Consider the following 11916-nt stretch of genomic DNA (forward strand, 5'->3'; position numbering starts at 1 on the left):
AGCTTACACAGGACACAGGATCTGGCCTAATCTTATTTATTTAAGAGCTTTAAGAGCTCAAACGCGGATAAACGGCCTTTTTGTGTTATTTTTGACTGGAGAGGCATATGGAGACAGGATAAACAGCTGGTCCAGCGATGATGCTTGATATTCGCTCGACGTCAGAAAAGAGTTTAAAATTAACATGGACCAGTGGAGCAGAGAAAGAGAGAGAACCATTACACGCACAATTGCGCATTTTACGCTCACACTCACACACGTGCGAAGACAATTCCGGAGGATCACACCTGTAATCCACGTGAGTGTTTGAGGAAGGTGTTTATCAGATACACGAGAGGGTCTTACGGTGTTCATTATCCATCTCAACACAGAAAGCAGGCAATATCAGCTCAGCACTGCACATCACGTCTAATCGTTGATATTAACACCGGCCCCCTCCGTTTCCAGCAAACACGCGCACATGCACACGCCCCATTAACCAACAAAGCAAGCATATGATCACAATTATGATCTAATTAATTAATCGGCAGATCAAAAAAAGCACACACAGGAAGGAGAAAAGTCAGCGAAATGCAGCTAAACGAATTAGCGCAGACGCTATCGGGGTTCACATCAGAGGATAATTACAAGTATAGAATGTTACAATTATGCAAAACACTCCAGCGAACGAGTGGAGGGGCAACCCTGCCCTCCCCTCTGCCTTCCTCTCTACCCCTTTGGGTGACTCCGACCCCTCCAATTTCTTCCAACACCAAAGTGCTTCACTTCACAAAAGGCTTCTTACAAAAGAAGAGAAAGAGAAATTCTTTCGGTGCTCCATTGTTGGTTCGGAGACAATGGAGACTCGAGCCCGGCTCATACTGGGGGCTCTTACGTGGGGCTCCGTCCGTTTTGTTTCAGCTGACCTTTGTGACATGGAGGGGACCAGATCAGATGGAGCAAGGACCCCCGCTCGTTCTCTGCCTTTCTCTTGCTTTCTTTCTCTCCCTCTCTCCTGTGGGTGGTTTAATTTAACTTCTGTGGCTAATTAGCCAAGAGCCAAAACGGCAGGGTGAAACGCCACTGCCTTTAGCTCGCTCTCTCTGTCTGCTTCTCTGCCTTTAGCTCGTTCTCTCTGTGCTCTTTGTTGATTCACAAGGACTGATATTCATGGGCCATTCATAATTTGCCACTTTCGTCTCTCTCATCCTTTCTCTTTTTGCTTTTCCCAGTGCATGTCCCAAGAATAACAGATCCAGGTTTCCTTTGCCCTTCTCTCTCCCTCCCTCCCTCTCTTCTCTGCCCTTTCAGGCTTGTGTGGCTCGAGCTCCACCTTTTCAATTGGGGCCCTCAGCAGCAGCACTTAGTGGGGAATGAATTGGAACGAGTGCGATCGGCGTGAAAGAAGGAGGGAGAGAGAGGAACTGCATGAAAAAAGGACAGAGAGAAAGAGAGAGACAGCGGCCGGTGTGAACGCTAATAGGGAAGGTGTCACTCGGGCATGGAGAGAGGAGGCCTAGAAAAGGGGTCACACACACAAGACCATTTAAAGGAGTGAGAAAGGAGAGGGAGAGAAAAGATAGTGTACCGGCCACGAGAGCTGTGAAAGACAGGCTCCCTCGCTCTTTTTCTTACGCACCCCCTCCCTCTTTCTCTTAGCAACTGTTGCTCTCTGGAGTCTCGGGGATTCTTGTTATGGTAGGAGAGAGGGGACGTGACATGGCCAGGGGCCTCAAACCCTGAGCTGCACCTGCCCAGAGCCTCTTCGTCCAAAACAGAGCCTACTCAAAGCTCTCTACATGCGTAACCTTCCGATAGCTAAACTATTGTCATAGACAATAGCAACACATTTTTGAGTTGTTTTTAATCATTTTTAACGTATTTTTAATTTATACCTATATAATATTAAATTAATTAATCTTTTTAATAATACTGATCACAGATTAATGCATTTTTAAATACATAAAAAGTTGTGATTATGGTAATGTATAAAGACTTAAAATAAAGCTTGCTTTCTGTCTGCAGTTTTGAACATTTTCATATGTACAAAATTACCAGTCAAAAGTTTGGGTAAGTAAGATTTTTTTAAATGTTTTTTTTTTCCAAGTCTCTTATGTTCACCAAGGCTGCATTTATTTGATTAAAAAGAAATGAACAAATAATTAAATATAATTAATATTCTGAAATATTATTACAGTATAAAATTACTGTTTTTTTTATTTCAATATATTTTTAAAGTAATTTATTCCTGTGATGGCAAATTAAGTTTTTGCAACATGATAAATGTATTTACTGTAACTTGATTTAATGCATTCTTGCTAAATAAAACAATTTCTTAAAAATAAAATCTTACTGACCCAATACTTTTGAAGGTAACCCCAATCTGGGGTTTGTGACCTCATGGGGGTTTCTAAAGGGGAACTGCAGAGAGTTTGTGAGTTGATATAAATCTAATAATGAATTAAATAATAATGTAAAATGAAAATAAAAAATTAAATGGTAAAACTGAAAGGAATCCTGGGTATTAAGGCTTGTATGGCTTAATATAACATAAATGATGTCTCTAACTTAAATATGTAATGGAAAACCTATTAAATATTTGTGTTATTTAAAAAATCCACATTGTTTTACACATATTTTGGACTATGGGAGGCACCATTATTTCGATGATGTGAAATGACTGCACTCGGTGAGCTACTGGCACTACCTGTTGCTATTTTTACCACAACACAACTCAGAAAATAAAATTCTGATACGATAACCACAGCTAGGTGGTGAGGGATATAAGCAAAGACTTAAACCAATTGCCGTACCATTGATTTTTCCCCATAAGTGGTCTAAACGCCCCCGGATATTGAGTAAAATCTGATCATGACAAGCATTGGCATGTTAACATCCTGTCAGGATGGCATCTAGCATTTCTTGTCTCAACCATTTGTACGCTCTTTCAGTAGCTGTGGTCTACTAAAAGTCTCAAAGGCATCAGGGCTAAAGTAGAGAGAACAAAGATGCTTGTCTTTAGGGAGTTTTACTCGTCCACAGGCATCTTCCCATTCTTTTCTCCTCTCCTTATTTCTAGGAAAGCAGTGCACATCACTTCTCTTTTTGCTCTTCGACTGAAAATTACAACCAAAATCCGCATAAAGTGGCATGGTATCAGTATTTTTTTTTTTCAGAGTTGTGTATTCCTAGTTGTGTTGCAGTAAAAATAGCGATAGGTAGTGCCAATAGCAACTATTTCACGTCACTGAGATAATGGTACTGCTCACAGTCCAAAATATATACAAAATGATGTGGATTTTTTAAATAACTTAAATCTCTCATGGGTTTTCCACTACATATTTTAGTAAGCAACATCATTTACATTATATTAAGATATACAAGTCTTAATACCCAGGGTTTCCTTTAAAATAAAACTAAAAACACTTAGTAAAAAGATAAGATATTGGCAAATTTGTTTATCTGCATGTCATATAACCATTACCTGACATCTGAGAACCGTAAACATGCAAATGTGTTTGAAAAATCAACTAGATTGAGATATTTGTAGTATTGTTTTGTTGCCATTGAATGTGCATGTCTGAAAGTGCATGCTCACCATGAACAGATCCCTCGCACCGATATCTACAGCCAGCAAGAAGGCTTTTTCAAACCTCTGGTGTCTGGAAGAGAGAAGTCAGAAGTATTGCACAGCCATTTTTGAACACCTGACAGACTGCTGATTTTTATTTATTATTGTTTTCAATGAAGAGGAATCAATCAGATGCAGGAGGTGGTGTGTACTGTATGTAAAGTGTGTGTTGTGTGTGTACCTGAGCAGGTGATGGAAGAATCGACGGGCGTATCTGCTGATGGGGTCTCTGTACTCCAGTATGACAGTGTTTGACAGGGGTCTGTAGGGGGCATAAAACATCCCCAATGCAGCTTCTAGCTGACCTGCAATCACATACAACAGGATCAAATATGAGCAGTGGCTGTGCAATACTTCTGACTTCTCTCTTCCAGACACCAGAGGTTTGAAAAAGCCTTCTTGCTGGCTGTAGATATCGGTGTGAGGGATCTGTTCATGCTGAGCATGCACTTTCAGACATGCACATTCAATACATTAGATACAAAATATCAAATAAAGTGCCAACAAAATATATTAGAGCAAATCTTTAAACTACTTTTTACTGTAATTCTGAACCATACATATATTTTATTGTGCTCTGTGGTCTTTTTAGGACCAGCACCAGCACACATATCGAGATTTAAATACTGTTATTTTGAAGTGTAAAGACCTGAGTTTACTTTCCCTTTGCCCTTTCTCTGACACTAATTAAGTTTAGGTTTAGTCTCTGCTCAGAAATCAAAGCCTGCAGGTCTGAAATCTTTACCTTCAGTTTGCTGGTCCAGTGGTTTTCTCAGCAGGTGATCAGTGATGGAGATGAGTGACCTGTAACACTCTGCTCCCATCATGGCCCAGTCCATATTACCCAGAATTCCCAGTGCTGCATCCACCTCCTCACAGCGCAAACGGTGCTGTACTAGATCACCTGGGCCTAGCTGAGCACCATTAAACACACCTGCACATAGAACAAATACATATGTTATTAAGAGGCTGCAAGTTTCTCAATCCCTTTCCTTTACTGTTTAATCCATGTCCTCTTAATGTTATATTAAAAACTAAAAGGGCAAAAATAATAAAATATCTGAAATTTTCACAGAGAACTGAGGAAGCAAGAAAGAGGTTGTGGAAGCTCTGGATCGTATGAGGACGGAGATCTTTAGAGCGACGCTCTGTAAGATTGCCATTGACATTTGGATCGATCTTCAGTCTGTGCTCTTTCCCTGTAGCACTGTTGAGAGGTGTGTCTGTGTGTGTGTGTGTGTGTGTGTGAGCACTGAACTGTGACACACACAGCAAATGCAGTCGATTTCAGGGTTAAATATACTCGTTGGTGTGGATACTGCTGACAGTTAGTTTAGTGAATTACCTTAAGAGAAATGGCAGATGCTTTAAAAAAAAAAAAAGAGAATCAGTCAGAAAGGGATGAGCAGCTGAATGGACATTGAGCTAATTGATGTACTTTCTGCTGTTTACAAAACTTCTCAAACGTGCATTTACCTAAAAGACAATCACACACTATTTTAACCACAAAAGGGTCATAATAATGAGTTTTCTTTATACTGATCGGAATGTATAAATTAGTGGTTGACGGAAATGGTTGATTTTTTTTAAGAGCTGGTACTAACACAGTTGTCTAGAGAGCAACGTGTTAGATGACAGATATCATGCAACTATATAATAAAATAAAATGTTATCATCATAATGTAAAATTTTACATTATGATGATATACTTTCACATACATTACAATTCAAAAGTTTGTCATTTTTTAAAAAAGTCTCTTATTCTCACCAAGGCTGCCAATGTTATCTATTTTTTTTTTTTGAAAAAAGTATCAATATTCATCTAATACAATTAGTTACAATATAATTTTTTCATTACAAATAGTTAATATTTAATTGAGTCAGAATAGCGGCTCACATACCCTATCAGTAACAGTAACATTTTTAAAGTTTTTTAAAGAAGTCTTTTCTGCTCACCAAGCCTGCATTTATTTGATCCAATACAGCAAAAGCAGTAATACTGTAAAATATTTGTACTATTTAAAATAACTGCTTTCTATTTGAATATATTTTAAAATCAAAGCTAATTTTTTAGCATCATCACTGCAGTCTTTAGTGTCACATGATCCTTTCAGAAATCATTCTAATATGCTGATTTGCTGTTCATTAATATTATTATTATTAGTATCAATATTTAAAACAGTTGAGTACATTTTTCCAGGATTCTTTGATGAATTGAAAGATCCAAAGATCAGCATTTATATAAAATAAAAAGCTTTTGTATTTCTATTTTAGATAAATGCTGTTCCTCTCAACTTTATATGTATTAAAGAAACCTGAAAATATGATGCTAAAATTCAGCTTTAAATCACAGGAATAAATTGGATTTGAAAAGAAAACAAAAAGAAAAGAAAACCGTTTTTTTTAAATAGTAAAGAATATTTAAAAATGTTACTGTTTTTGCTGTACTTTGGATCAAATAAATGCAGGCTTGGTGAGAAGTAAGAAAAATCTTACTGTTCAAAAACTTTTGACTGGTATAATATTTGTAAATAAAATTAGCATAAACCTGTATTGTTATAGGCCCTGCATAGTAATTTTTGTTACTGTTGTTGCTTTATCAGCTATTATCTTAAACATCTTTAGGTTGGTACTGATTTTACAGTAGGTTCAGACTTCATAGTGCATCAAGAGCATTTCACATATTTAACCACTAAAACTTTCTCTTGCATTTCTCGAACACACTCATCCTTCTGTATGCACTGCCCTCTCTTTTCCTTTCACTCCTTTCTTTCTCAGACACATCTTTCCATTTCAAACTCGCATCTGTCTGTTCTCTTGCTAACTTTCTGTGAACGTTAGCACGTCTGTGATCACAATGAGCAGTAATCACCTGAGGCGGTTGACACCCGTAAAGGCGCCTTTAATAATGTAACAGAGCTTAATCCAGCCATACTGGATCTGCCTCTGAACGGCACACTCAATCGCAGCTACGCTTAACCTTGCTCACTTCTCAACAGGAGACCATTAGCACAGCCACAAAAGCCACACACACCTTAACATTACTGACAAACATCATAACAAACACAGAAATACATTGCCTATGAATAAAACAACCCCTCAGGTACTGTATTCATGACTCCTAAAGTCTTACACATGAAGGAATCTGCCCATAACACAGCAAAGTAAGGCAAATGACCCATGTTTGTTATCTCTTTCGGTTGCAAAACCAATTTTAACTACCCTCTTGGACAGAAATCATCTCCTGCGGATGTTGGGAGCAGAAGGAGGCGCCATTTTGCGGCAAATGAAATGACAGCCACCATTTTTTGGAGTGAATTTGGAAAGGAGGTCGGGTAGGGTCCAATTAAAACTGCATGTGGGAAATTAACAGGCCGCCTCCTACAACCCCCTGAAGAGCAACTAATGTGACTAATAACAGTGTAGAGAGAAATGACAGACGTCAGCACAGACACAGAAAAGCTGCAGCGTTGCAGAGAGACGCAATAACACAATGATGCTGTTTGTGACACATATATACACCGAAATTCAAAAGAAAAGGTTTCATTTTCTCCCTGGGCCTATTAGGTGGCCTTAACTACTATGTACTTACATTTAAACTCGTAATACAATGATACAATGCACTTATTGTGTACATAAATTTTTTACATTGTGCTTATATTTTAAAAAATGCCTGCATGTAATTACATCTGTAAATAATTCCTGTAATTACATTCATAATTACATTGTTGACCCATTCCTTACTCCTTAACCCACCATTAAACCTACCCATACCAGCAAATCTGTCCCTAACATTACCCCTATCCCATCCCACCTCAATAGTAGGAAAAGTGTTTTGCAATACAATATGCAATATTATACAATATTAACAGTTGTTTGTAGTCATTTTTTAAATTCTGGTTTTTTTTTATTTTTTATTATTTAGTACTGTCCTGAGTAAGATATTTTACATCAAAGATGTTTACATATAGTCCACAATACAAAATAATAGCTGAAATTATTAAAATAACCCCCTGCAAAAGTTTGAGAAATCCTGCAGATTCTTCATTTTCCAGCATCTTTTGCATGTTTGAACCCTTTCCAGCAGTGACTGTATGATTTTGATATCCATCTTTTCACACTCAGGACAACTGAGGGACTCAAACACAACTATTAAAAAAGGTTCAAACATTCACTGATGCTCCAGAAGGAGACACGATGCATTAAGAGCCGGGGGGTGTAAACTTTTGAACAAAATGAGGATGTCCAAATTTTTCTTCTTTTGCTGAAATATCATTTTTTTTTTCCATTTAGTACTGCCTTTCGTTAGCAACAGAAGATACTTGCATGTTTCCCGGAAGACAAATTAAGTACAATTTACCTTGATCTTCAAATTCAAAAAGTTTTCACCCCCCGTATCTAGCAAAATAATGTAAACTGTGACATAATATATCCGAAAATTCTTCATACAGTGGACTACCAGCAAAATTTATACAAATTTCCTTTCTATCAAAGTTATCTGACATTATTGAGATGAATTTGTTTACCTCTTGAGTTCTTGCCATATTTTATTACCATTTTCTAAACTATAGCGAATAAACTGTGAAAATGTGAGAAATATTGAAGGTTTCTGATTAAATTTGGGTTTGACTGTAATTCATTTGTGATTATCAAGATGATTTTGTTCTGACACAGTTTAACTATGAGTTCTTGTCATATTTTATTACCATTTTCTAAACTGTAGCGAATGAACTGTGATAATGTGAGAAATGTTGAAAGTGTCTGAAAACATTTTGGTTTGACTGTAAATATGAACATTTTTAAATAAATACACACAAAATTTAATTGTTCCCATGTTTAGAAAAGAAAACATCCAAAAGACACCGTTGAGTGTTTCTTTTATAGCATTTTATCTATTTGTGTCAGCTTTTTACAGAGGGATTTGTTCATATATAACTTGATTTTATACATTTATTTCCCCCCCAAAAAAAAAAAAAATTATATATATATATATATATATATATATATATATATCGTTTTCTGCCTGTTCTAAGTATTTTATGAGATGAGATCCACAAAATTCCTCCTGTAAAAATATCTGACTCTAAAATGTCAAAAGAAATAAAAAAGAAGTTTGAAACTGACTTCATCCAGTGTTTAGATTTTTGTACTAGAAATGTATGCAAATTAGCACATATTTCATTAAATAATGCCTCATTTGCATATTAAAACATAACATTTTAGAAAACTTGTAATACAAAAAATGTTTGCAATTGTCAATGTAATCAATCAACTGAGTAAGTAAGATGATAACTATTTGTTAATTTTTTTTACCCTATTCACCTTAAAGGACAGTTAGGTGACCTTAATTTATGAGAAGTCAAACATTGCATTAAATTAATTGTTGATTGTGATTAAAAAAAGAATAATATAAATATTAAATAATAATAATCAAAATAATTTTGACTCCAATGGCGTACATGTAACTGTTACAAATATAAAATACAAAATTCAGTTGTTACTGTTTGTTAAATTAACAAAAAAAAAGCAAAATGTAACTGTTCTGCCAAGTTAAAAAGCTTGACAGTTAGATGACCTTCATTTTTGAGAAGTCTTGTGATTGGGATAGAATTGCTGTCTCATTTGCGGTAAGTGGTATAAATAAAAGGACCCCATATTTATTTATTTGAAATATTATTATATATATAGGCATAATCTGACACAACCAAAACAAACAAGATGTCCTATGTGATGCAACCAAAGGGCTCCAAACTGCAATGCTGTGCAATTTTTCTCTCCTTTAAATTAATCTTGTTTCCCCCTCTCTTTTTTTCCCCACTTTCTCAGAGTGTGCCGGCCAGCTGCCCCCCGTATCCACTCCGTACAGCAGCTCTCCTGTGCTGAGCGCGTGCCCAGATGAGATAACTCAGGGAGGAGAGGAAAAAAAGAAGGGAGGGTGAGCGAAAGAAAAAGAAAGAGCTGCTTCCTTGGGAAGACTGGAGGTCTGCCAACTCTTTCATCCTCTGCGCGTCCGATTCACTCACTTCATCATGTAGCAGTTCTAGAGATATAAGTCAATAAATATGGGCGCGTGAGCAAGACAAACCCAACGAACACGTTCACAAACAAACAAATAGACAAACGGGCAAACAAGCGCTGCTCAATAGCTGCTCCGAATTATCAGTCGGAAAGGATGTGCCTTTGCTTTCTTCATCAAAACCTTGGCACGCGATCAGAGGAGAGGGAACTGCTGTCGCTCTCTCTCCCTTCCACCCTCCCTGGCTTTCTACCTCTCTCTCTCTCGTGGAAAACTCTTTCTCTTGCTGACGCTCTCTGTTTAAAACTTTGACAGAGTCGCTGGGAGTCACATTCACTTCCAAAGTCAAAATTAAACTCTAGGCATGGACAGGTTTTGATTGGCAAACTTTATCTGGTGCCCTGAGGGACCGTAAGCCACTGTAAATGATTTATCGGAGAAATGCATCCCAGAATGCACCTGGAGGTGGCAGCCCAAGGGTGGGTATTGAGTGACCTCAGAAGACTTGGCCCCTGCCTCTGCCATTCCCTTAAATGTCTGTGTGCTTCTACAGTTCTACAATGAACGCAATCTCAGATGGCACACTCACACTCCAAAGTATATAACACACAATGACACCACACACTCTCTTGATCGGACAAGCTCTAATCTGATTGGCTGGCCTTATGCGTGTCCTTTACAAGATAGCGGGTTGCTACCATGATTACTTTTGGAAGGACTAATCACTGGATTTGCCAAAGTGTGCAAGGATTGTGACATCAAACCTTTTATTTTGGGCACTTAGTAGTAAGAAAACTAGATATTGGATACTGTTTCCTTGCAACTAGGAAGAAGAGTGGAATCAGGTAAAGGGCCAGATTCAAACATGTCACTAATTTGAGCACCATGCCACAGCTACAACTTTTCAACTTTCAAATTTTCTTAGTACAAAATAAACTACATATTCAATATCAGAGCTGTGTAATATGGTCTCTCATGTCTGTGAAGTAATCAGTTTTAAACACAGACCTTTTTTTTTTTAAATAAATAAAATATTCATTTTATATACACTACCATTCAAAACTTTGGGGTTGGTGCGATTTTTTTTTAATGCATTTGAAGTAAAGCATAATATGTAATTGTAGTGAAATGGAATCATCATCATCATCTTAAAATATTATAATCAATATAAAAAAAAAAAACTTTTGAGCACCACAACTCAAATGTGTCAAATAGAAGACTATCGATATGTGTTTTTCGGGGCTGATGCTAATACCGAATATTACGGATTAAGTAGACCGATAACCGATATTTTGAACCGATATATATGGTTCAAAGATGTTAAGATGTCCACGTTTTACAAAATTTGCAAAAGTGATTTTATGTCCATAGAAAGCACATTAAATGTAATGTGTCTACTTTTAAGGTTTTTGGAGAATAAAATGTCAAAAGTTGGTTGAATTAATGTTACATTGTCATTTAGTGTAACACAATATTTATGTAAAAATTCAAACAACATGCTTATTCTGACTTGTACATATTAAAATATATAAAAGAATATAGGAGCATATTACATTTTATTTTGTTTTAAATGAATAAAAAATACTTACTGACAAATGGCCAAAACATGGTAAAATTGAAAAAAAAAATGGCTAATTTTACAAATTTAGAATTACCACTAATTAGTATTTGGGGTGAAAGTAATTCATCTTTTAATATGTCATAAATTGATTTTTGTTGTAAATATGCCTGACAAGATTGTTACACTGAATGACATTTTAGTGGGCGTCTTCTGTAAATTAGGGGAAAATGTTTGATATTTTATTTTTTGCTTAGAAAAACTTAAAACTTTTTAATATATATATATATATATATATATATATATATATATATACAGGGATTAAATTGGGCCGGGGCCGTCCGGGGCTGAGCCCCGGCACATAGATTGCAGGACTCGACACTTCATTAACGCTACACAAGTATACCCTAACCAGATTAAAACATCAAAAACAAAAAATAACCAGCCAATCACCAAAACGCAAACCAAAATCACGACACTCTACCACATGAACAGCTAATTCATTCGCATGTGAATAAATGCAAATATTCCCTATAAAGACGCTATGTTTCCATCCAAAAATGCGAATTTAACTTATGCGCAAAACTGGAACATCGCATAAAACATTTGCGCATAAAGCAGCGTTTCCATCCAACAAGACAAAGAGAACAATGTCATCACTTGCTGACAAATTTCCACTAAATATCACTAATAAAACTAGGATAAGTCACTGAAAATAATAAATTTCATATA

The 11916-nt window shown here is 36.4% G+C and overlaps 1 protein-coding gene across 1 annotated transcript in view; it reads right to left on the reverse strand.

Moving 5' to 3' along the window:
- Positions 1–11916, reverse strand: part of wdpcp (WD repeat containing planar cell polarity effector) — a 100003-nt gene that overhangs the window by 18164 nt on the left and 69923 nt on the right. The window contains exons 11-13 of the mRNA XM_073827334.1: positions 4356–4544; positions 3792–3915; positions 3578–3641 (exon numbers count right to left, since the gene is read on the reverse strand). Coding sequence (XP_073683435.1) covers positions 3578–3641; positions 3792–3915; positions 4356–4544 — 377 coding nt within the window. The remainder of the gene's footprint in view (positions 1–3577; positions 3642–3791; positions 3916–4355; positions 4545–11916) is intronic.

The sequence above is a fragment of the Garra rufa genome, chromosome 21, assembly GCF_049309525.1.
Source record: "Garra rufa chromosome 21, GarRuf1.0, whole genome shotgun sequence".
Lineage (NCBI taxonomy): Eukaryota > Metazoa > Chordata > Actinopteri > Cypriniformes > Cyprinidae > Garra > Garra rufa.